The sequence below is a fragment of the Pituophis catenifer genome, unplaced genomic scaffold, assembly GCF_029215685.1.
Source record: "Pituophis catenifer annectens isolate HBS135680 unplaced genomic scaffold, rPitCat1.0.hap2 SCAF_1, whole genome shotgun sequence".
Classification (NCBI taxonomy): Eukaryota; Metazoa; Chordata; class Lepidosauria; order Squamata; family Colubridae; genus Pituophis; species Pituophis catenifer.
In genome coordinates, this window is record NW_027256881.1 from 312,099,038 (window position 1) to 312,122,853 (window position 23,816).

General features: G+C 37.4%; 1 protein-coding gene across 9 annotated transcripts in view; it reads left to right on the forward strand.

Annotated features, from left to right (window-relative positions):
- The window catches only part of EVL (Enah/Vasp-like), a 161,571-nt gene that overhangs the window by 97,553 nt on the left and 40,202 nt on the right, over positions 1–23,816 (forward strand). Inside the window, exon 1 of one of the 9 annotated variants that reach the window (XM_070941814.1) lies at positions 14,503–14,779. The exons of the other annotated variants lie outside the window; for them this stretch is intronic. Within the exon in view, the coding sequence (XP_070797915.1) occupies positions 14,707–14,779 (73 nt within the window). The 5' untranslated portion in view covers positions 14,503–14,706. Of the gene's footprint in view, positions 1–14,502; positions 14,780–23,816 lie in introns of those variants that run through there. 9 annotated transcript variants of the gene reach the window in all.

A 23,816-nucleotide genomic window follows, 5' to 3' on the forward strand; every position in this document is an offset into this window, starting at 1 on the left:
CAGCATTTCTCTGCTGAACAATTCCATTGAATTTCTTATTACTCTATACTAGAAGAAGAAACACAAAGTCCATAGTAAAGCCATTTGGAGGGCATGAAAATCCTGAGCTTTTTTTCTTGTTCTTCTGTTCTATCGTGACAGCATAGCTGCTAAAATAGAAGCTAAGCACAAGCTTTGTGACATCAAATGTCTCATCAATAAAGATTAGTCCTCTTTATATAAAGATGGCATTGGTATTGCAGCTTTAACATAAACTTAAGTTTTTTTCTACTGCCCTGACATCAGTGGTGGGTTGGTCCCGGTTCGCACCGGTTCGCAAGAACCGGTAGTAAAAATTTGTAGTAGTTCGGAGAACCAGTAATAACATTGGCTGGCCATGCCCCCGAACCAGTCCCTGGCCCGGTCGCCGCTCACTTACTCTGCCCACCTCATCAGAAGCTTTTTTTTTCTTTTAAAAGCATTTTTTCTACAACCTCTTCGGCTGAAAAAATGCTTTTAAAAGTAAAAAAAAAGCTTCTGATGATCACGTGGCTCAGCTGGGATTGTCAGAGGCTTTTAAAAGCATTTTTTCTACAACCTCTTCAGCCGAAGAAGTTATAGGAAATAAAATGCCTTTAAAAGCCTCTGACAATCCCAGCTGAGCCACGGGATCATCAGAGGCTTTTAAAAGCATTTTTTTCTGCCACCTCTTAAAGTTGTAGAAAAAAATGCTTTTAAAATAAAAATAAAAAGTTGGCCACACCCACCCAGTCACATTACCCCCACCAAGCCACGCCCACAAAATAAGCCATGCCCACTGAACCGGTAGTAAAAAATTTTAGAACCCAGTCTGGGACATGCTTTCCCAGACTGTAAATACAGGTAGTCCTCAACTTATAACAGTTCATTTAGTGACCATTCAAAGTTACACTGGAACTGAAAAGTGATGACCGTTTTTCACACTTACAACTGTTGCAGCATCCCCATGGTCAAGTGATCAAAACTGAGACACTTGGCAACTGACTCTTACATATGATGGTTGCAGTGTCCTAGGGTCATGTGATCACCTTTTGCGACCTTCTGACAAGCAAAGTCAATGGGGAAGCCAGACTCACTTAACAGGCATGTTACTAACTTAACAACTGTAGTGATTCACATAACAATTGTGGCAAGAAAGGTGGTAAAAAAAAACCCACTTAGCAACTGTTTCATTTAGCAATAGAAATCAATTGTCCTAGAAAGTTGAGGATCACCTGTATAAATCCTTTATAGTTGGATTTAGATTACTTTTCTCTGTTGCATCATAGTTTTTATGTAACTATGATGTATTGGGAGGCACATTTATCACATGAAGAGTTGCAGTATAATTCCAAGCCTCTGGTTGTAAACAGGCTTCAAAATTTAAAATAACAGTATGTGAAAAATACAATACATAATTGCTCTACTAAGGGGTGGTTTACTTGGGGGCAGCCCACAGGAAATTTCTCTTAATATGAACATCATTGCTTCTTTTTTTTTTTACTTTAAAAAAAAGCTTTAGTGAAGAGATTTTTGTGCCCCCTATTTGAGCAATATGGCTTTGCTAATTATTTCAAATTGATCCTACCAAACATTGATTCCAAGCATTTTGTTTTATTTAGAAAACATATAAATGATATATATATATATATCAGTGATGGCTAACCTTTTCAGCACTGAGTGCCGAAAGTGCACCTGCACACCCATAATGCATTGCAAGTGTGACCCACCGATATGCGCCCCACCCCTGCACATGTGCATGTGACCCTCTGCGTGTGCCACACTACCACGCATGTGCACGTGTCTCCTGCATGCACCCTGCCCTCCGCGCATGCTCACACATCTCCCTCATGCTCCCCCATGCATGCGTGGCAGAGACCCATAAACCAGCTGACTGGTGGGAGGCGCGCACGAATGTGCGGCAGAGCTGATCTGGGGCGACGGCTCACGTGCCTGCAGAGAGGATTCTGCGTGCCACCTGTGGCACTCGTGCCATAGTTTCGCCATCACTGATATATATGATCTCCACAGGAAGGTGACAAGTTCTGTTATGAGAGTTTCAATTAATTTGTCTTCCATGGAGGAGCAAGGAGCAAATTGGAAGTAATTTTAAAAGGAAGTGAAAAATGGGGACTGAAAGAAGAAAATAGGCAGATAGTAAAAAAAAATTATGATAGGAAAGAGAAACACAAGCAGCAGGAGGAAAAATAAATAAAATTGGAAAATGAAAATGGACAACAGAAAGCAGTGACAGAAAGCACTTTTAATTTTTTTTAAAAAGACCCTCCCTTCCCATCATTTAAAGACAGAATCTTGTTTGATCTCAGGTTTCAATGACATTGGCAGATTTTAACCAGGTCTCCTTTTCATATACAGAAGCAAGTTATATTTTAAACAATTTTATTCCCCCTTATGGTAAAGTACTGTAAGTGCAGACACTTCGACTTGGACTAGAATGCCGGCAAAGATAGGGTTTGATTTTTTCCCCCTCTGTGGTCCATAACAGATTCATCCCCCTTTTACATTTTTAATTTATACTGCTAAATAAGATTTAAAACAACTTGGTAACTGCATTTCTGTTAAAGAAACCAAGTGCTCATGCCAACATATTTACATGTCTGAAAATGAAAACTTGTATCATAGTCATGTTTACAAAATGTAGCAAGATCTTGTGAAGCAAATAACACAACTGGAGATTACAGTATTTTATTTTATATTGCTCAAAGAAAAAAATGCAGTATAAACTCTCTGACATTTTTAAAAACATTGTTTGATCAGGATGCAGCAACATAAAATTAAATGTGTTTCATAATTTCTTAAATATTTCAGATCACTGTAACTGGTTAAATCTTTTTTTTTTTTTTTTTACGAAACAAACCATACGTTTCTTTTTCAACATTTGTTGCTTTTGACCAGTTGAATGAGATCATTTTCTGTCATTGTCTTTTTTCCAAAGTTAGTTTTAGAGAAAGTAAACATATATCAACTTAGCAAAGGACTGATACGATGGACCATTAGGTCTTTTTCTGTTCTGAGTTTTCTGTTTTTAAAATAATAAATATGGCAATAATCTATATATTATAACTACTCCTAATAATATGAGTATACTGTATTTCCTAGCAGCAAAAGCATTAAGAAACTTGCAATAAAAAAGAGGCTACATTGAAAACATTGGTTTTTGGTTTTGAGAATCCAAAGTGATGAACAAGTGATTGAAACTTTTTTTTCTCATACAACCTGTGAAAGTGATCTTTTCCATGCACTTAAATAGGATGAAAGAATCTTTGTAAAATACTAAACACCCTTACTAAAAATTATCATAAACTAAATAGAGTATTTTTGATGCAATTTATTTCATTTCATTTTCTTTATCTTTTTTTCTTCTCTTATTTCTCTCATACTGTCATTGTGGACAGTATTTAATTAGGTAATGTGAGAAATTGCACTGGAATAAAATGAAAAGAAAATTTTAATAGACTATCTTCTCCTTAAACAATCAAGAATTCCATGAATAAAGTTTTAAAAAGTGCATGAACACTAAGGAAACAATGATGAATGTTCCTCTTTAAGATTATTGTGTACAGTATATTGTGTCAAGCAACAATTCTTGCTTGTAAAGCTTTGTTCATGGCTTAGTCTGTGGTGTAACTTCAGACAGTGGTTTATTTAGTGAGCTATATTTGAACAAACAATATAGGAATGCAGCCTAGATTGCAACTAACTGAAATGGTGTTGGATAATCCATCTTGTTTGTTTAACTACAAAAGGAAGACTAAAGTGTAACCCTAAACATACATACATAAAGATAAGCCCAGTGAATCCAGTGATTTATTTCTAAGTAGGCGTGTATAAGATTGAAATATAAAAGCCTTTATAAAATGAGTAATTCATATAAAAGTGCAGCCCTCTATTCATCTATACATAAGCATGTCATACTGAATTTAGTAGGTTATTCCGAGCTTTGTGCATATACAATTGCAGTCTAAATGTACCTAAATGTACTTAGAAAATTTTTTAGACTAAACGGTAGCTCTTGTGATAATTTATGGTATGGTGTTTTATAAAAGGATCTCAAATAGCATGAGATGTTCACTATACAAACATAAACCATGCTGGTTTATCTATAACCTTTCAATTTCATTTTTCAGATTTTGATATTTTATGATATTCTGCCTGCTGGGAAGGAAAGGGGGAGGAGGAAAGAAGATAGAATAGGGAGGAAGGAAGTCTTCCCTGACTCATAGAGCACCTCTTGTGCACCTCCCCTCAACCTCCTTGACCCACATTATTCTCCATGTGCCTTTTCAAACCCACACAGCTCCTCTTGCAATCCCACACATCTTCTCTGACCCATGCTTCTCCCATGTGCCTGCTCTGATCTGTGCAACATCTCTTGAAAGCACCTATGCATCTTTCATGACCCACACTGCTACCATGTCTGTCCTTCCTAAACTGCACAGTACCTTTTGTGCACTCCCTAGCACCCCCAAGCACCCTTCCTGGTCCATACCATCCCCTATGTGTCCTCCCCAACCAGCATAGCATGTCTCACAACCGCTCATGAACCCCACATATTCTTCTTGATCTGCACTGATCCCCCCACCCATCCACTCTTGCAACTTTCTGATGGTTTCTCCAGTGGCTTTCTTGCTGCAAGCTTCTCATAAACAAAATAAATGGGGAAGCTGGCAGGAAGCTGGGAGCGGGAGGGAGGAGGGAGGGAGGGAGGGAGGGAGGGAGGGAGGGAGGAAGGAAGGAAGGAAGGAAGGAAAATTTCTGATACTTCCTGCCAGTTTCCCATTAGGAAAGTCAGTTGCAAAGATGACAAAAAGTCAGAAGTCATACCTGCTCCCACTGCTTTTTTTGTCCACCCATGGACTTTGTGTTTCTCTGTTTAGGTAAGAAAATATCTCTGAAAGGATGAAGCAGTGAATCACTGGTTGTCTAGTTATTATTATTTGATGCAGTCCCTAAACAGAAGTCAAGAAATTAACATCCATAATTTGCATTTGGTATGTCCCATAATGTCCAACGGATTAGCAGCTTGGCAGGTTAGAAAAGTCTATATCTTAGTTAGAGTGAGAGCAAGGGGGAAGAATATGGCCCTCTTGAAAGGCTACCAGATGCCTTCTGGTTAAACATCCTGCAGTGGCTCAACATTCTCCATAGTTGTTCCTTCAACCTCCCTGCTTTGATCTGCTCTGTAATCAGAGAAACAAACACTTTCATTTATCCACCTGCTGTGCTACAATATCTCAACAACTATTATTCTTGCTTCTGCTTCAGGCAAAATGACCCCTATTCCTCTACAAAGGCATACTGTACAGTACTATTTATAGTGAAGACTATGAGATCTGGGCTACAGAAATGGAGATCACTAGGAGATCACTTTACTGTGCCCAGTTTGGTTCTGCATAAACAAACAGTGGTAGAAGTTGCTGGTGCACTGCCTAGAAGCTGTCAGGACCTGGATTGGGAGGAACAGACCCAGATGGAATTCCTCAAAGGCTGGGTGATTTGGGTCTGTGGGCTAAACAGTGCCAAGGTAGCATGATCTTTAGCTCAGAACGTATTCTCCTGCTTAGAGGTGGTTTTGTCATTCAGGCATTCTCCTGGACTTACAACACCTTTTCAAGGAGCAGTTGTTGGGTATGACCAAGGGGGTATTTACACAGATGCATCTGGCTTCATTTTAATTTCACGTACTTGAGTTAGGTGCTGCCTACTCCAAAATGATTCTGAGTGGCTTGAAAATCTTGTGTGTTGTTCCTGGCTCAACCAGCCCTGCTCACAGACTCTCTCATGCACTAATCATCTCCCTGTTGGAATTAGTAGTCCTTGACATACGACCACAATTGAGCTCAAAACAAGACAGTTGTTGTGCCTCATTTTATGACCTTTTTGCCAAAGTTGTTAAACGAATCCGTGCAGTTGTTAAGTTAATCATGCAGTTGTTAAGAGAATCTGGCTTCCCCCCATTGACTTTACTTGTGGGAAGCCAGCTGGGAAGATTACAAATGGTGATCGCATCACCTCAGGACAATGCAACTATTTGCATTGCATACCAGTTGCCAAGCACCTAAATTCTAAATTTGCATGGCCATGGGGATGATGTAAGGGTTGAAAGTGTGAAAAATGGTCATTTTTTTAGTGCCATTTTGAACAGTCACTTAATGAATGGTTGTAAGTTGAGAACTGCCTGTAATATTGTACATGAGGTTGCCCCTGAAAAGCACTTGGAAGTTATAGCTGGTAACTCTGAGGTGGTGTTTTCCATGGATGATCCCATTGCTTTAACTAACATCAACCTAGGTAAAGAAATAAAATATTTTTTTTTCTTCTAATATGATTTACCTTGTATGGAGAAGATTGTCTTACGAATATCTTGTGGTAAGAGTCAGAGCCCAAATATCTCTGTTTAGAAATGTAGCAGGAAAAGAATTACTGTTGTTTATATACATAAAGATTTACCAGCAGTCATTTTGAAAGCACATTTTAAAACACATCTCTTGGGAAAGTTCCTTAATGTTTTCCTGCTTTCACAGAAATCAGTGTCAGCTGGGAGGAGTGGGAGATATGAGGAGCAAAGATACAAATAGAAAATAGATGCTGAATCAGAAAAATAAAGAAAATCAATATTTCTCTCTTCATTTTAGATCAGGGGTGTTCAATCTTGGCAATTTTAAGACCTGTGGACTTTAACTCTCAAAATTCTTCAGCCAGCATGGCTGGCTGGGGAATTCTGGAAATTGAAATCCACAGGTGCTAAAATAGCCAAGATTGGACACCTTGGCTTTAGATTTTTTTTAACCCTAAGCATTTTTGTTTCTTCTAGAAGAATGTGTTATTTTAAACAGTTGTATTCTCACTAAAACCCCTTATATTCTCTCTTCTTGCTTGGTGTACTTGGAACTCCTTTACAGCTCTCCTTTCTGATGTTTCTCCTCATCTAACTGTGCTCTCCCAAATGGAGGGCTCCCAGAATGGAGGGCTCAGAACTGATACTGCTCTTTGCTCCTGTCATTTGAGGACAATATAGAGCTGCTGAGACTAATTTTGCTTCCAAACATCCATTTTCAACTCATAGATGTTAGAGGAAGTGTGTTAATTTGCTCTGTAGCATCATGGATGGGCAGACACAGCTAAGCATTTAGGTAATTCACCAAAAGAGATTCCTTCAAATCTATTCTCAAAGGAGCCCTTGATTCATCAACACTAATTCACAATTTGAAACATCTCTCTTTCTCCTCTTGTTTCTTTTAATCTACTCTATTCTTAGAATGCAAATTTAAATTAGTTTAAATAGTTGTAATTCCTACTGATACAAGAAACTGATAGGAGCGGAATGATTTTTTCAGAATTTAAGAACAGTGCAGTATTCATACTTTGCATATAGAAGATCCAATTCATTTCCCAATTGTAAAAAGATCAGGTAGCAATAACGTGAATTTAATATAGTCTGGATTTATAAGTGCATATTTCAAAAATATAGTGGATTTTGAAATGGATATTAGAAATATCTTAGAATTTAGAGACAACAGTCAATTCATATTCAATTCATATACAATTCCAATTTTATTTTCTCTCCTTTATGAATTATTTGAGGGAGGGAGGGAGGGAGGGTGGGAGAGAGAGAGAGCTTCTAATATCCTAAAAATCCCATTAGCTCAAGTAGAGCACATAGTTTGCATGAAGGGAATTCAGATTTCAGAGCTGCCACCCTATTTTTATTCCTATTATTTAAATTCCCAAGTTATTTTTGCTGTGTTAAGTTCAGTCTCCAATTAAAAGAGAGCAGAATAAAGAAAGACTTCTGCCTTGGGGAATGATGTCAGTGAGAACACACTATATGAAGCAGTGATACCAGCTGGGTTTAAATTGCCACACAATAACTAATCTTTCTTTCCTTCTTAGTTTCTAATTTATTTATTTTTAGATAAAAAACATTTATGAAAAAATAATCTAATTTTTAAATCCCATTTTTTATTATTTTTATAAGTAATTCAAAACAGTGAACATATATTATACTTCTTCCTTTTGTTATTTTGTTATTTATTACAACCTTGTGATATGGGTTAGACTGAGAGAATGACTGACCCAGAGTCACCCAGCCAGTTTTCATGCCTAAAGCAGGACTAGAACTCACAATCTCCTATTCCAGCACCTTAACCCAGGGGTGTCAAATTCGCAGGCCGGATGTGTCACATGCTGGCCATGTCCACCCCCAGTTTAACGAAGGAGAAAAAAGTCATGATAGGTCACGTGACAATGACATGACGCGAGTTTGACACCCCTGCCTTAACTATGACATCAAATAATGTAGTGTGATGTAATGTGACCTTATTCATAACATGAATATACCAAGCAATGAATTAATAGCAAACATCTGTCTTTTATTTGCACTTCAATTGGATGTGTTGACTTTCTAAGACTGTTTCTATGGAATGTTTTTCAGATTTTCTCATCCACCATATTAATTATCTACAGATTAACACAGTTGGAAGGGACCTTGTAGGTCATCTAGTCCAACCCCCTGCTCAAGCAGACCCTACACCATTTCTGACAAATGGCAGTCCAATCTCTTCTTGAAAGCTTCCAGTGATGAAGCTCTCACAACTTCTGAAGACAAGCTGTTGGTTGATTGTTCTCACTGTCAGGTTGAACCTCTCCTTGTTCAGTTTCCATCCATTATTCCTTGTCTGGCCTTCAGGTGCTTTGGGGAATAGCTTGATCCAGTGGTGAAACCTAAAATTTGTTACTACTGGTTCTGTGGACGTGGCTTGGTGTGTGTGGGGTAATGTGACTGGGTGGGCGTGGCCAATTTTTTTTATTTTTAAAACCATTTTTTACATGTAAAACCATGTAAAAAAATGCTTTCAAAAGGCTCTGACGATCCCAGCTGAGTTGCCTGATCGTCAGAGGGTTTTTAAAAAACCCTCAGGCAACTCAGCTGGGATCGTCAGAGCTTGGATTGTCAGAGTTTGGATTGTCAGAGCTTGGATCATCAGAGGCCTCTGATGATCGCGCGGCTCAGCTGGGCATGGGAGGTGGGGGCAGGGATTTTTGCTACCGGTTCTCCGAACTGCCCGCCACCATTGCTACCTACTCGCCCGAGCCGGTCTGAACCGGGAGCATTTCAATCTTGGCTTGATCCCTTCCTCTCTGTGGCAGCCCCTCAAATATTAAAACACTGCTATCATGTCTCCCCTGGTTCTTCTCTTCACTAAACTAGCCATGCCCAGTTCCTGCAACCGTTCATCATATGTTTTAGCCTCCAGTCCCCTAATCATCTTGGTTGCTCTTCTCTGCACTCTTTCCAGAGTCTCAACATCTTTTTTACAGTGTGGTGACCAAAACTGGATGCAGTACTCTAGGTGTGGTCTTACTTACTTAACTAACTAACTAACTAACTAACTAACTAACTAACTAACTAACTAACTGGCAGAGACTAACTAACAAAATAAGAAAGTATCTCAGTTGTTTGATAAACTCTTAAGTGACTTCTACCCTGTGTCAGAGTCTGTCATACTCCATGGTGCATAGAAGATGTTTAAGGATGGAACTTGGTAAGAAGATCTCTGATTCTCACAGCAGGAAAAGCTAGAGAAGAGACAAATGGCAGAAGCCTTCAAGTATAGTAAATTACATGGCCACAGGTTCAAATAGTGGTGGCAGAGGCCCAGTATATAGTACATACAGTATATAGTTCAGATTCCATGTTAAATGAAAAATGTTTTTTGTATATAGGGCTTCCTAATTTGCATATTTAGGAATATTGTAATTGTATGCCTATTTGTATCTATGTCTTTCTGATTCTCTGTAGTATTGCTACTTAATTTCTTAAGAATCTCAGAGTGAGGAGACTTTAATTTGAAACAGTATGAAGCTTGGCTGGTGATATTAGTGCCAATGTCATGGGTATAGGTAAATATAGGAAAATATTATGGATAATATATAGGCATGTTATAAGGCCTGTTTATAGACTTGGATAGAAAAGAGACCAAGTATTTTGCCTTTGACTGCATCTCCACAGAAATTAACAGTAAGAGTTTTTAACATTGTTGGCAATATGGTAGGGATCTTGGAACTTCCAACAGGCACTGACATATCAACAAAGTTCTGCTATGAACAGTTTGAGAAGTCTGAATTTATGCCATTCTTTCTCCCTTGGATAACGTTCTTATATCTCTTTACTCCATTGTCTTCCTCTCTATCATGGCTTATTAGGATATTCAAAGAGAGTTGGTTATAAAGAACTGAATGTAAGAGAACAAATTGAAGCTAAATCTGGATAAGACAGAATTGTCAATTCCAGAGGCTGATTTTTTGAAAATATGCCTGCACTGAATAAGGTTATGTTTCTCTTCAGATTTGGGGATCTGTCTTTAATGCTGAATAGACAAGTTACATTAGGGAAAGGGAGCATTTTCAGCATTGATTGATAAAAAAAATTGTATTCTTTGCTAGAAATAAGAATCCTGGCATTGATTGGGCATATTCAAATAATTTTCTTGATGCATTATTGCAGTTCAATGTTCATAGAATTTTTTTTTTATACGTCTTAGAAGGGAGCACAGGAGTGGTAGCGGGGGTGCTTCCAGAGTATACCATATCACAACTGTGTTTCAAATTGTTGTACTATTTGCCATGTCCTTTCTAGTCTCAATTGAAGGTACTAATTGTCCTATGTAATACCTTACATGAGTGGTTCTCAACCTGTGGCCTCTGAGGGGGAGCACAATGTCACAGAGGGTTTGCAAAGGCTTGAAGAAATGTTGTGATTTAAATCTTAAGCCTTGGGGATCCGTGGCCATGGTCCATGGACACAAAAGGTATTTAAAGGGGAGGGGGGGGTCTGTGGTGAAGAAAAGTTTGAGAACCACTGCCTTACATAGTTTGGGACCAGATTAGATGCAGGACCATCTGCATCCATTCAGTGGCACATGTCTTGCAGATCCTACATAATATCAGCAACTAATTTTGAAACTGAATCCAGATTATGTAATAATTTGGTGCTGAAACTTTCCTCTTTTGTATTACAGTTTAGAAGAGGGCTTAAATATTTTTAATACAGGTCTTCTAGAACTTTTCATAATTTTAGAGTTTTTAATTAGGATTTAATAATTCTATTGAATTATGAATATTTGTGGGTTGAGCAAATATTGGGACTTGACAGCATATACAAATTTAAAAATAAAGAGAAAACAAAGCAGTCTGCCATTGTAGTAATATCATAGTACATGTGAACAAATAAGGATCCTAAAATAAGATCCTGGTAAGTCAGGTGATTAAGAATGTTTTTCAGTATTCTGTTGATGAAAAGTTGTCTATTTTAAAATCGTAGGTGTCAGTAAGACAAACTGATCCGTCATGAGTACATTTTTGGCTATCATTTGATAATCATGTTACTTAATTCAACCAGACTGGAACTTGTGACTTGGTAGTGTAAAGCTTCCTATCCCATTGCTCATAGGTACGGATTTGTTTAGGCTTCTTATTTTTGACATGGGTTTCGTACGATGTACTTATTTATAGAGACAATCCATATATTATATTAGAGTGAAATCATTTTAAAAAAAAAACACCCATGGTGGGCATATTCTAGCTTTGTTTAACAAGTCCTGCTCATTCCATAGGAGACAATTAACACAGACACTTAACTCTTATTGTTTATGTGAATGAGATGCCTGAATCAAACCTACTGTGATTGGATAATTGGTTTAGTCAATACATAAGCTGGGGATAGCTGAGTTTATTCTTAATCATTTATAGCCTGTTTCAGTAGTGAAATGTAAAATTTGTTACTACCGGTTCTGTGGGCATGGCCAACTTTTTTTTTTTTACTTTTAAAACCATTTTTTCTACAACCTCTTCAGCTGAAGAGGTTGTTTAAAAATGCTTTTAAAAGCCTCTGACGATCCCAGCTGACTTGCCTGATCCGCAGAGGCTTTTTTTCCCTTTTAAAAACATTTTTTCTATAACCTCTTCGGCCAAAGAGGTTGTAGAAAAAATGCTTTTAAAAGCCTCTGATGATCCCAGCTGAGCCGCACGATCATCAGAGGCTTTTTTTTTTTTTACTTTTAAAAGCATATTTCTGGCCAAAGAGGTTGTAGAAAAAATGATTTTAAAAATAATTTAAAAAAGCCTCTGATGATTGCGTGGCTCGGCTGGGCAATGGGGGGGGGCAAGGATTTTTGCTACCGGTTTTCCGAACCACCCGCCTCTATCGCTACCAGATCGGGTGATCCAGTCTGAACCGGGAGCATTTCACCCCTGGCCTGTTTCCTCCAAAATAAGATAATCATCCCCTGATAATAAACCCAAACAGGCTTTTGAGAGCATGGCAATAAGGCCAAGCATTTATTTCAGCGTTTAAAAAAATATAAGACAGGGTCTTATTTTCAGGGAAGCACAGTATTAATGTTGCTCCATACAACTTAACAGGAATGTGAGGGAGAGAACTTTTTGTGAGATTAAGCTTTGGAATGTAAAACCAAATGAATGAAGTTATTCCTTAAGGATAAATGTTGGGCCAAATAATCATACTACCAAGTGTATATTTGTATATGTGTCAGGAATGGGGCACCTAGAAGCAAAGGAATCCCCTTATCCAATGTTCAGTCAAGCCTGCGTTAGTAAGGCAGAAATAAAGGGGCTTTTTTTGTCTTCACTTAAAAAATTCCTTAAGAATACCATTCTATTGGGTGCTGCTTTTCAGTTGGGTTGAGGAAACTGGAAGGTTATGACGACTAAAGAGCAATTCTTTCCCTGAAACTCCCAATGGAATTCTTCTTTTCACAGCAGCTGGAATGGATTGTTGAGATCTGGCTTCCTGCCCTCAGACGATAGGCTTAAAATTATGGGGATAGGGTCAGGAATATGGGGCATATTCTCAGGGATCATAAGGAGTGCACAGAAAGTCTTTGAACTACCCAACAGCCTGGTTTTGGTAGAATTACTCTTTCCTGCATCACTAAAATATTTTACCAAAAACGCCCTTGATAAAATGGAATAAGCTAATAAGCTATCCTTCCATCAGTGAAAAGTGGACCCATGCTGAATTCCAAGATAGTGCAATCAATACACTGCCAAAATGGTGGCCACAGAAGGTAATTTACCAGAAGGTAAATGTTTGAGGTTGCTGTCCACCCAGTTTTCTTTCAAATCTCCTAGGTATTCTCTAAGGCTTCAGTGTCTTTTTTTCTGGATAGGTAAGCATACTTCCAAATAAAGTACATGGTTACAGCATCCTATTTTCATTTTTGCCCTGGAATTTTATAATTAAAGCTCCTAACTAGCAGAAAGTATCTTTAAGCAATGTTAGATTGTTATTATTATTATTATTTATTTATTATTTATTTAATTTGTATACCGCCCTTCTCCAACAGGACTCAGGGCAGTGAACAGCCACAATAAAACACAACATATAAAATTTAAAAGCAGTTTAAAATACATTAAATAATTTTGGCCATCAATTTAAAACAACCCAGTTAAAACCAATTACAAATTAAAACCGCAAGGATGGGATCAAGCCAGCCCGGCTAGATGAAATAGATGTGTTTTCAGGGCCCGACGAAAAGTCCGGAGGTCTGGTATCGTGCGTAAACATTGTGTCAGAATGTTTTCATTTCTAATCTCCAGTGATTCCTGTTCTTGTATACTTAACTTTATTTAGAAAAGGTGCGTTATGAATGATTCTGTGTAGATTAATTTTCCACTTTCTTGGTGGATTACGTATAAAATTATGACACAGAGTGACAATTTAAATAGTGGAAGCTAATTGAAGATTGACAGTGATGTAATTTTTTGAATTTCCATGTAGTCTGTCTCGGCAAAATGCAGTTCTTAAATCACCTAATGATTATTGGGGACATCGTTTATTTTGCTGCAGATTAATTGTTATTAATCTATTAAAACTCACCATGGAAATAAGTAACTGGGGAAAAGAGATCTTCTGTTAGTGCCAAGTTCCAAAATCATTAGATTTGTCAGCTGTTCTCAGGTGGATTAATGTTATATTAGTTCCATTCTTTATCAGATTGTTAAAAAAAAAAGCCTAGCACTTATAACCAGGGAAAAGTAACAGATTTGCAAGAAAAATGTATTTAAATCATCTCCGAGCAATTGAATCTGAGTGCTTGTAATAATGCCCTATATAAATGTGTGTGTCAGTGTTGTTATATATTAAAAAAAGAGCTTTTAACGCATGTTGTTTCACCCACTAATTCCACTTCTCAAAACAGGACCTCGGAACTCTACTGTAATTCATGTTGACAAGTGACATGTGATGCCGGTTGATGGGTCTCAAAGACTCATCTCCTGTTTCAGTCCCTCCAAAGTCTGCCTAATCTACGACATATATGGTCGAGGGAGACATGTGTCTGCTTTTTCCTGTCATCACGTCTCTGATTGGAGGATTTTTAGGTCCAAAATATCTCAAGGAGTCTTTAGGGTTATTGGTTGTGTTCCAGGTTTACTCTTCTCTCTCCCTTCCCCTCCTTTCTTTTTTCCCTCACTCGGAACTTTTCTACACAAGGGATTTCTCTTGTTATGCTGGAGACTGATTCTGTGGCTGCTTAGCTGCAAAGTCCTTCTTCCGGATGTGTCATTTGGATACAGTATCCTCTATGCCCAACGCAAAAATCAGTTGGAAGAGTTGTCTTGTCCCTCTTTATGTTGCAACGTGGAAAGTAACCTAATGTTTTAAAAATGCCAGTCCGACGGACTCGGCATGGTCATCTGAAGGGAGTGAGTTGGGCCACTATCAGCTTGAGTGCACACAGTAAGTAACAGTTTCTGTTCATTAAGAGCATAGCCAATTGCTCAAGGCCTTCCCAATATTATCTACTGCTGCATTAAATTGGGGGGGGAGAGAAATGTCGCATTTTGCAAGTGTGCATCTCTGCACGAGTGGGCAGTAGCTTCTTTGCAAAACAAGGGCAACTAAAAGTATCTTGCAGGTTCAGATATCCTGGTCCTCTGCAGAATAAATTTCACATTTTCAGCTTTTTAGATGGTTTAGGTAACCTATATAGAATCATTTTATATGATAATCATAATATTTAGTGAGGAGAGGAACAAAAGAATAGCTAGTAACTATGTTGACTAATAATTGATTATATTTGATTCAGATTCTTCTTGGGCTATTATGTGCATTCTATGGAAGACAGTGGCAAGACAATTTGGTGTGAGGAGAATACAAGTTCAAAGAATAAAAAAAGTAAAAGAATAGAAGAGGAAACAAAAATAGAAATGAAATGGAAAATGGAAAACAAAATAATGTTTCAGGCTTGGATGTCCTGTTAGTTTTCAAAATATCATTATTATTATTATTATTATTATTATTATTATCATCATCATCATCATCATCATAATATTTCTGTGAGTTATTTTTTTAGTGTGCAGCCTGAAAAATAAAAGGATTTTTAAAAACTTTTTGTTCACTGTTCATATGTTACCCTATTTTTCTGCTACTCTAAACTTGGAAGAATGAAGAGTGGCACACAGGCATTATTTCCACAGAGTTTATTTTTGGCTATTTGAGGTTAATTTGGGTTGTAAATTATCCCCAGTACACCCTGTAAGAATAACATGAAAGCATAACGCCTGAAGCAAGCATGACAGAGCTATTTCCCCATGCCTTTTATAAACTTGTTTTGTGTGCCTTGCTTTAAAGTGAACAGGGTTTTTTTTCTTCACCTGATAGCATAAGTTAATAACTGCTTTAACAATACAGAGCTTTTCAGAAAAGTTTTGCTTCTTAAAGAGGGTCTGTCTGTTTTAATGATTCTCTATGGTTTTATGGCACATTGGTCTAGACCCATGATGGCGAACCTATGGCACACGTACCATAGGTAGCACATGGAGCCATATTGGTGGGCATACAAGCTCAGCTGCAGCCAACTGATTTTTGGGCCTTCTGGACCCACCGGAAGTCAGGAAACATGCTGGAGGGCCTCTGGGGGGGGAGGACGTTTTCACCCTCCCCAAGCTCCTAGAAAGACTCTGGAGTGTGGGGAAAGCAAAAAACGGGCCTACTCGGCCCATCGTGTCAAAAGCGGGGGGAGCGCGCGGGGGGGGTCATACATGCATGTAGGGGGGGCAGGGAGCATAGAATTATGGGTGTGGGCACGCGTGTCCGCAACCCCCCACCCCGGACACCCTCCACTTTTGGCATGCGATGACAAAAAAGTTAGCCATCACTGGTCTAGACTGTGAGATTTTATTCTTATTTTTTTGGGATCATCATTCTCAGGTACTGAAATACAGTACCAGCAAAACAGAATGCATTGACATTGGAGAATGGAACATATCATGAGTTATTGCAACCTTCTCTTTCCAATTACAAAATACTGAAGAAGTTGGAGATGATGGAATTCACTGACACACTAACAGCACAATGAAAAAGCATATATGTATAGAATGTTTTGTGTGTGTTAGAGGTTAACTCCAGTTTTCAGCCATATTGACTGTCAGTGGGAGCTGCAGTTCCTACATGTCTAGAAGGACATGTAGGCCAAGGAAGGCAGGTGTAGGCAGTACCAAAGATGGCTATATCTTGGCATGAAGTAGCTGCTCATGTTCCATTGACTCTCATAGTATTCATGAAAATATGTACTATGTACATACTTATTTAAAAGAAAGCAGATTAACAAAACCTTAAAATTCTAAACCTCTTTCCCTTCATGGAAAAAAAATCCCTTGCTACAGGAGAAATTATTTACTTTTCTGGATTAATGTTTTCATTAATAATTTAAAATAATTAATTTAAATTAAATTAATTAATTTGATGAGCGGTGTATGTTATTTTTTCAGTCTTCAAATGAGTATTGTTTTATAACTTGTTTTAAGTTATTGCTGTTAGCATTACAAGAACTTTAAACTATTTCTTTTAAAAAACAAAGTAAGAAACTCAAGAATTAGTTTGTTACCTGTTTTACAGGTTTTTGTGTATTACCTCTATGAAGTAGATAATTAGTATCCCTATTTCATAGATTAAAGTTTGTTTGGGACTATCCATTCAGTCTATGAATAATCTCACATAATCAATAAAATAGTTCTGTCCATATCCTGAATTATTTGTCCTTTTGGAAAAAATTTTTTGCCATTAATTCATGGGATGGGTGGAATCAGCCCTTTTTATCTGATTCTTTGCAGAACTTTGTCACTGAATATTATCAGAACTTCATCTAACATGTAAGCTTCCAGTTTGAAAAGTAAGCAATCCCTTTAGTGTAATCAATTTAATTAAAACACCAGTTGTCTATGTATTTTATTAAATATTCAGGGGTTATTTTTTCCCGCCCCCCCCCGCCCCCTCCGATCTTTGTAAATCAGACAAATTTTGACTTTCCCTACAACAGTAATATTTTCTCTATCATATCCTGTTCAAAAGAAATTTCTGAAAGACTCCATAAAAAAGCCATCAATGCCTATCAGGGTAGGGAAAGTAACAAAGCCATTTCTAAAGCTCCAGGATTCCAGTGAATCACAGAAACACCATGTTTTTCTGCGCTGCAGTCTTAAACTGCTTATATGCCAAACATAGACAAGCTAAAAATGAAACCTGTTCAAGAAATTTCCAAATTTCAACCTCTTTCCCTGCTGTTTAGACTGTTTTACATGAATGTTGATTGTTGGTTTCTAATGCTTGTTTGCCACTCATGGATGGAGGGATGGATGGGGAAGGAGGGAGGGAGGGAGGGAAGGAAGGAAGGAAGGAAGGAAGGAAGGAAGGAAGGAAGGAAGGAAGGAAGGAAGGGGTTAACCTACTTTTCTCTATTACTTGGGCTAGAAAAAGAAAATAGCAGAATTCAAGATAATTTCACCTGGCTTAAAAAGACCCACATCATGCCAGTCTTCCATCAATGAGTTTGTGTTTTTTCTCTCTGGTTTTTTTTTTTTTTTTTGGTCTTGTTCTATTGGTGACATTAAATGGTCATGAAGGGCAACAACCAATGACTAGAAGGGAAGGAGAATCTTGCCAAATGCATAGTAGGCAATTGGAGCAGAAGTGTTTACCCACATTAAAATGAATTATAGCAGGCAGACTGGATAGTACAGCTTGAGGTGACACAAATCAGAAAGTACTTCCAACACATAGCAAGAAAAGTAGGGTGGAAAGGTTTCTTCTTGGTGAATTTGTTATGGATCAAGGATGACACATCTTAAGCACTGATAAAATTTCATTCAAGGATATGAAAAAAGTTCAGAAAGTGCAAATCATATTAATATGATTTAATAGAATCATATGAATATGACTACAAGATCTAACTGTCTACTGAATAATTGTTTCAATGTCAGCAACCTATAGGTATATTTCTAAGTCTGATTAAAAATGAATGTGAGATGAATAATTTTTGAGCTTTTTTGTTTTGAGGGGCACCATTTTGCAGAAATTACTCACTATCTTTATTAAGCTGCCTTTACTGAGAGCAAATGCTTAATGCCAACTATATTTGCATGCTTTACCAATGCACCTCTAAAATAAGAGCAACACATTGGAATAAACTCAGAACACTAGTCAAATGGTGTTCTTTAGCCTTTACTCAAATCTAGTGATGAATAGCTTATCTGAACAAACACAAGACTCTATTATTAGCCAAACATTTTAATTAACCCACAGAGAAGGTAGAACTGAACAAGAAATCTCTTGGCTGGCATTTTCCTAAGTAGTTTGTCTCGACAATTCACACACTAAATTTAAAGACAGCATGTGTGTCCCATAAGAATACGCTAATGTTTTGATAGAGGCAGCCTTGTAGCAATCTTTTCTTATTGATTTCATTCATAGTTGAGAAGACTTGCATGATCAAATGAAATAAAATTGTTAATGTTATCTCAAATGAATAATATTGAACATTATGGTGGGAACATTATACTGATGGATACTGATACTGGATACTGATGGATTATATAAATGGCTGATCAAGCACAGTATTTTCTTCCCGAAAAATGTTTGGTGATTACGTTAGACCCATTCAAACTGAATAGAAATATAATTTTAGAATGACTGTGTCTTATAGGAATCTTGAGAAATATTAAATTAATTTTTAATGATTATAGTATAATGTGTTTAATCACATAATGATTCCAACATGCTGCATGAATTCAACAGGGCTAAATGCATTTTGCTGCTGATTTTCATTTATATTATTTATTTATTTTATTTATTAAATTTATATCCCGCCCTTCTCCCCGAAGGGACTCAGGGCGGTGAACAGCCGAGAATTAAAATGACATACAATATAAAAGTTAAAATAATTAAAAATAAATTAAATTAAACGGCCACCCCAGTTTAAAATCCCTAGCGATACAATTAAAAACTAACCCATAAAACCTATTCAGGCCAGGCCGGCTTGCTGAAATAAAAACGTCTTCAGGGCCTTACGGAAAGTGCGGAGATCCGGAATCAGCCGTATTCCGGGAGGTAGCTCGTTCCAGAGGGCGGGTGCTCCCACAGAGAAGGCTGTCCCCCTGGGGGCCGCCAGCCGACATTGCTTGACCGGCGGCACCCTGAGGAGGCCCTCTCTGTGAGAGCGTATTGGCCGGTGGGAGGTTATCGGTAGCAGAAGGCAGTCTCGTAAATACCCTGGCCCTAAGCCATGGAGCGCTTTAAAGATGAGAACCAACACCTTGAAGTGCACTCGGAAGACCACAAAATAATATAAATGCATTTTGCTGCAGTATCCAACAGTAGTCAGCCAGCACTGATGGATTCCAGTTGCCCTCATACCGTTTTTCTGTTGTGACAGTGTCCTGTGAAAACTTTCATCACATTCGTCACTGACTACACCTTGATTTGCGCTAAAGTCCAAGTGTGAATGTAGAAAATGAATCTTCAGTAACATGTTGCGCTTCATGGTCTTGTATGTTGTAACAAGTTTGTCAACCAGCTGAATGTAGTTTGGTACTCTGTAGTTACCAAGAAATTCTCAACAACATCCTTGAATGCTTTCCAAGCAATATTCTCTGGTCCCACTACAGATCTTTGAACTGCTTGTCACTAATTATGTATTTTGTCTGTGGACCAATAAAAATGCCTTCCTTAATCTTGGCATCAGTTATTCTTTGAAACATCTGTCTCAAATAACAAAAACCTTCACCTTCCTTGTTCATTGCTTTCACGAAACCTTTCATCAGTTTGAATTTTATGTGAAGCAGAGGCAAGAATATCTTTTTTTCCCCGGATCAAAAAATGGTTCATGTGCCATGTTATTCTGTCTTGGAACCAAATTCTTTTGGAGTGGCCATGTCTTTTTAATGCAACGCAACTCTCTTGAATAGTTGTCCCATTTGCATATGTAACTGTAGTACTTGGTATGTCCAAGCTGCATTCCAAGCAGCAGAACCACTACTTTTAGAACTTCACAGATATTCCGGTTGTACTTGTATTAGATGTGCATCAACAGTTCCATGTTTCATATGTTTCTTTCATGTGTGCAGCACAGCCAACAGGTATTGAAGGGTATACATTTCCATTATATAAAAACGGAAGATTTCTATAAATAGGTTAAAATACAAGTTATTTTTAGTAGCCAAAAATCTATAAGATACATCTCAAAGTGTTCAGGAAACTTGTTAGCCAATGTAACTTTCAATATTGTCAATGTTTAAGAATCCGATGTACTCCTTCAATTCCTGAATTCCTTTTTGGTTTGGTGTATGGACCTCAATATTCTATGGAAAACTTGGTGAAGTCCTTGAAATACTAAAATTATAGCCCTATCCTCCCTGCTCCTCCCCAAAAGTGATATTGGAGGTTTAGGAACATAATGATTATACCATGATTTTGTGTTACTTTTTTAAAAAATGTATCTTACTCTAAATAATTGCAGAATGAGATACGTTCCATATATTTATGAAATAAAAGCTGTGATAATGTAGTGGTTAGAATGCAGTATTGCAGGCTAACTCTGCCCACAGCCTGGAGTTCAGTCCTGACCGGCTCAACTTTGATTTAACCTTCCATCCTTTGGTGGTCAGTAAAATGTGGACCCAGATTGTTTAGGGCAATATGCTGACTTTGTAAACTGCTCAGAGCATGCTGCAAATCACTATGGAGTGGTATTTAGGTCTAAATGTTGGTGCTATAAGCAGATATGATGGCTATTGACTAAAGTTTTTCTCAAATGTTTTTTTTAATTTTTGCTAAATTTGTAAATTGTTTTAAGGGTCTTATGACTACTTTTAGGACAGCCACCTGGGAAGAATAAAATAAATCAATGAAATTGCCTGTTTGTATTGCTGAACTGAACACTTCTTCAAGGCAATTTCTCATAGAATTTCCATAGTAGTATTCTGGTAGTTCTCCCCTTATGACCAGTTGCTTAACAACTGCTCAAAGTTATGACAGACCCTACCAAAGTATACTCTCAATCCAGTTCCAAAGTTTGAACAGCCAGAATAGCTACAGAAATAAAATGTGGATCTAAAGTTTTAGAGACATTTTTAAATCAGTCAGCCAACCTAGTTTTGACAAAAAAAACTTGCCTTCAAAAATTAATAATTAACAATTTACAGTACAAAATAACAGAGTTAGAGGAAACATTGGTGGTCTTCTAGTTCAAGCAGGAGATCCTATACTATTCCAGAGAAATGGCTGTCTAATCTTTTCTTAAAAACCCTCAGTAATGGAGCACCCACAATTTCTGGAGGCAAGTTGTTCCATTGATTAATTGTCTCACAATCAGGAAATTTCTCCTTAGTTCTAGATTGGATTTGTCCTTGATAAATTCCCAACATTATCTCTTGTCCTGCCCTCAAGTGCTTTGGAGAATAGATTTGACCCCCTCTTCTCTATGACAGCCCGTCAAATATTGAAAGATTGCTAACATTGTCTCCCCAGTCCTTCTCTTAGTTAGACTAGATATACCAGATTTCTGCAACTGTTCATCGTATATTTCATTCTCCAGCCTCCAATTATCTTTATTGCTCTTCACTGCACTCTTTCTAGGGTCTCAACACCACTTTTGTTTCGTGTGTCTAAAACTGGATGCAATATTCCAACAGTGGTTTTACCAAGGCAATATAAAACAGTACTAACACTTCATATGACCTTGATACTATCTCTTTGTTAATGCAACCTAGGATTAGATTGGCTATTCTGGCAGCTACAGCACATTGCTGGCTCATATTTAAGTTGTCTACTAGGACTCCTGGATCCCTCTCATAGTTACTGCTGTTGAACCCAATGCCACCTAAACCAAGTACACTTGGCTTTTTACTTGGATTGTATTTGGTTTTTCACTTGGATGGCAGTTTAATAACATGTTAGAAGCTTTCCAATTACCAGTGAGCTAGTTGCTATTGTACCTGATTAGGCCATATTTCAGGTCATTTGATAACTAGGTGAGACTGTTGTGTGTTGAAGTTCTTTTGAGTATTCCTTAGAGAGTAGCATTTATTTGGGAGTGAGGTCACTTTGCCACATGATTCCCTTTTTCCACCAGTCTTTCTCTATTAAGAGTATAACTCCATAGGGCTGTATTAAGTTTTGAAAATGTTTCAGAAGAAGAGCTATTGTTTTTTTTTTTTACAAATGTAATATCTCTCTCCTGAATTTTTAGCAAGCTTCTGCACAAGCCTGAAAAAAAAGCCACTAATTTTAATAAATCAATATATCACAATATGATTCTTAAAACACTACCACCTATTTCCTCAAGCTTATACAGAAGCCTGAAAAAATCAGATTATTTTAGTAACAGAAAGGTGCTATAGTTTTTTTTTTACAAATGTAATATCTCTCTCCTGAATTTTTTGCAAGCTTCTGCACAAGCCTGAAAAAAAAGCCACTAATTTTAATAAATCAATATATCACAATATGATTCTTAAAACACTACCACCTATTTCCTCAAGCTTATACAGAAGCCTGAAAAAATCAGATTATTTTAATAACAGAAAGGTGCTATAGTTCGTGTGAGGTCCAAAGTACTTGTGAATTATTTTCAGAATTTCAGAATTATACATTGCATTTGTATGCAAGAGCAGTCCTAAGATTATTTTAGGCAGCTGTTAGGTCCCATACTAATGATGCAATGAAAGGATTTCAGTCCAGAAGCAATTAAAACAATCAGCATACTGCTTGGGATAGCATGCCTCCTTGTCTTCCATGGACCACGGCAGGTGTTGTTGAATGATAAAGATGAGAGCACATATTTAGGAAGAGAAAGAGAAAGAAATCTAAATTAGTAGCAGCAAATATGAAAGATGCTGGTTTTGAAAGGACACTTGATCTGAACTATTTGTATCTCACAAATATAACACCTCTTTTCTTTGCAACCACCTGCACTGTTTGGTGGACATATTAAATAACTGATACAGCAGTTCCCTCCTCTCATTTCCTCTGGGAGAAGGGAACTGCTGTATCAGTTATTTAATACAAAGTGATTCACAAATTGGATCACTATAACGATCTTAGTTTTTTTGTGTATGCCAAAAGTTCGTATGTGTATGTAATAGTTTTGTCCCCTTTGACAGAAAAATTGGAGATAATATTCTTTTAAAGCTACATTTCAATCTCCTGCAAACATGCAAATAATATAATGGTATGAGCATAACTAGCAGTATGGACTTCATAAATGACTAATATAAATGGATCCATAATGTAGAATGGCAGCAAATACATCTGAAGTTAGTCCTCTTGACTTTCTGTGTCAGTTTCTAGTCAGGTAAATGTGCCATGCAACAATTTTATCTTCATTGATCATGTTTCTTATTATGAGATAAAATCTGTTAAATGGGAAATCCAGAATGATAATTGGAAATATTAGAAGCTCTTTTTTGGAAGTATGAAAGAGATATTATAGTAAAGGGCATTT